The 2,609-nt window shown below is 38.8% G+C and overlaps 1 protein-coding gene across 1 annotated transcript in view; it reads right to left on the reverse strand.

Annotated features, from left to right (window-relative positions):
• LOC107082325 (F-box/WD repeat-containing protein 10-like) overlaps positions 1-2,609 on the reverse strand; it is a 17,699-nt gene that overhangs the window by 3,151 nt on the left and 11,939 nt on the right. The window contains 3 exon segments of the mRNA XM_015370943.1: positions 1,838-1,996; positions 2,070-2,212; positions 2,309-2,463. Of these exon segments, the coding sequence (XP_015226429.1) occupies positions 1,838-1,996; positions 2,070-2,212; positions 2,309-2,463 (457 nt within the window).

Raw genomic sequence — 2,609 nt, forward strand, 5'->3', positions numbered from 1 at the left:
TACAACAACATAAAGACATGGGGCCTGATTTTCAGATGGTTTGTGCTTCTTTAAAAAGTTGTAAATGTGTTTGTGGGTGGAGAGCAGATCTTAAAAGGAGGTGGAAAGTGATTTGCAATTAGCCCATTCAAACCATTGTTTGCATATATGTGCCTTCATCAATTTGCAGATCATATCCTTAGATCATGGGGGGTGTATTCAAATGTAAAATTTATCACGCGAAAAGCAAGTCACCACATCGTTAAAAACTCAACTGCTGTCATAGTTTTTACATATATTTTAGCACTTCTGCATGTGAGGAATCTTTCTCTCCTTTGAGTGAGTAAAATGTAACTGTAGACGAAGCACGGTTGTTATTTATTCTTCTACTTTTGTTTGTGACACTTTGAGAGAGGGCGTTATTTTTTCAAATAACTACCTACAACTACATGGCTTAGAACATCTTCTTTCCTTCATGACAACTCTTAAAACACCAGTAGAAAATGCAATCTGCTTATTTCAATGAGAGAACATCTAAACATTTCTACAGCAATCTTAGACGACCTGCATAACTCTAAATTACTGCACTTACTAAATTACACTTATTTAAAAAAATAAGTGTAATTTAGCACCTGTTATTAGAAATCTTTAAAGATTAGACCCTAAATAGGTCCATAGAGAGTAATCAGAGGAGCAAAGAGGCTCACAAGAATGACAAGAAACCAAGAGGACCTAGGTGTTACCTACGACGCCCTCACATGTAGGACACAGCCGCTTTTTAAAGCTTGCAGACATGTTTTAAGCTGTGTTGCTCTGTCTTATAAAATGTAAGGAAAATCTGTAGTAGTTTGTGTTTGTGATGTGGTAAATGTTTTAAGGGTGTTGATACGTTTGGAGGTTACAGTATAAAAAAATAGCTCATTAAGAAAAAATTGCTCAGATACAGAACTGAAGACTTCAGTTCAGAGCAAAGAACCCCCAGAATTTGATCTAACTCAAATTTGATCTAACTCAGAGTTTGCAGTTTTTCAAATGGATGCAAACATATTTAGGGTGTTTCTTGTTATATTGTTTAAAGCTACAGTGTGTAATTTTCAGCGACATCTAACGTCCAGACTGCAGACCGCAGCAACATGAACATCTCCCCCCCACCGCTTCTCCCCCCCAACAGTACGGCGAGCGTTACGGGACAAAATGTCTTCCACGACGTCCGCATCACCTACCTTCTCAAGTGATGAGGTTTGTTTACATAGATAATTTTACAGATAGTATTTCATTAGTCTGTGTGTTCAGTACCGTCTCAGTTCATCTCTCTCAACTTGCCGTAGTTACTTTCGAGCGTAATGGGCGATCTCGCAATCGCTAGTTTGTTGGCTCTGCGCTGCCGTAGCGCAAAGATGTCTGCCTCCATGGCTGCGAGACCCGCTCCTATGTAATTATAAATAACGAATTCTAAGGCAACGCAAATATTAAGGTTAAGAGGCTGAGCTCGTAGATGATGATAAATAACATAGTTATGTATAATATATTACATTTCTGACTGTATATCCCTGTAATTATTACACACTGTAGCTTTAAGCACCAAGCAATACAAATTTGAGAACTGTTTTTTATAAAAACAAAATTGAGTAATGAAGCTCCCGGATCTTACCTAAGTTGTAGGGGCATTTGTTTTTAAAATTTGAAGGCAAATATTGGTTAACATTTTTTTATAAATCTACATTTTGGTCCTCCTAAATAAGAAGAATGGGTGTTTTATTTAAATGACGTGTATTAATGCATAGGGAGGCGGGGAATTAAAACCTCCGGATCCGTTTACTGACTGGATAGAGCCCTGAAACTCCAAAATCAGACTCACCTGTTTTCTTGGAAGCACAAAGACAGCAGCGGGCCTGACTCAGGCCTCAGGGTTATGTATGTCAGACAGTCTCCATTGAGGAAGTTAAATATACGAATCTTTCTATCAGAGCAGCCGGTAATAACACGGAGGTAAGTGAGGGTTAAAGATTTCACCGCCCTGCAGAAAGTCCAGAAAGCATTCATTTAAAATCTTAAATGCTTAAGTCCTACACCAAAGATTTGGTTCTTACTCTGGGTGGCTGAACGTCATGAGGCATCCTGAGGCTCCACAGTTGACGCTCCAGGCCATGACGTTGCCTTTAGAGTCGCCGGACAGAAGGTGCCACTCATCTAAAAACAAACACTTCACCGAGCTCCTGTGGGCTTTGATCACCTTCAGAAACATGATGCATTAGTCACTTGTTGTAAAAATAAACATATGAAATAAAACCAGGCCAAAAAAAAAAAACAATTTTATATATTTTCTGACTTTTAGCAACGATCCATTCTCCATGTTCCAGATTTTCACCACTCCCTGATTACAGCTGCTGTAGATGGTAGCTCTGTTGATCTTCACACACTGGACAGAAGCGCGGTGTCTGAACCTCAAACCCTGGAGACGCTGCCCGGTGTGCAGACTCCAAACTGTCAAAGCAGTAGGTTATAGTTTCAAATGGAGAATATTTTTGATCCACATTTACTTTATTTTTCTTTACTGGGGACAAAATTCAAACAGTTTGAAATTCTAGTTTTACCAAACTTCACAATGTTTAACATGATATCAACTGCCA

Source organism: Cyprinodon variegatus, unplaced genomic scaffold (assembly GCF_000732505.1).
Source record: "Cyprinodon variegatus isolate N-32 unplaced genomic scaffold, C_variegatus-1.0 Scaffold50, whole genome shotgun sequence".
In the NCBI taxonomy this organism is placed as follows: domain Eukaryota; kingdom Metazoa; phylum Chordata; class Actinopteri; order Cyprinodontiformes; family Cyprinodontidae; genus Cyprinodon; species Cyprinodon variegatus.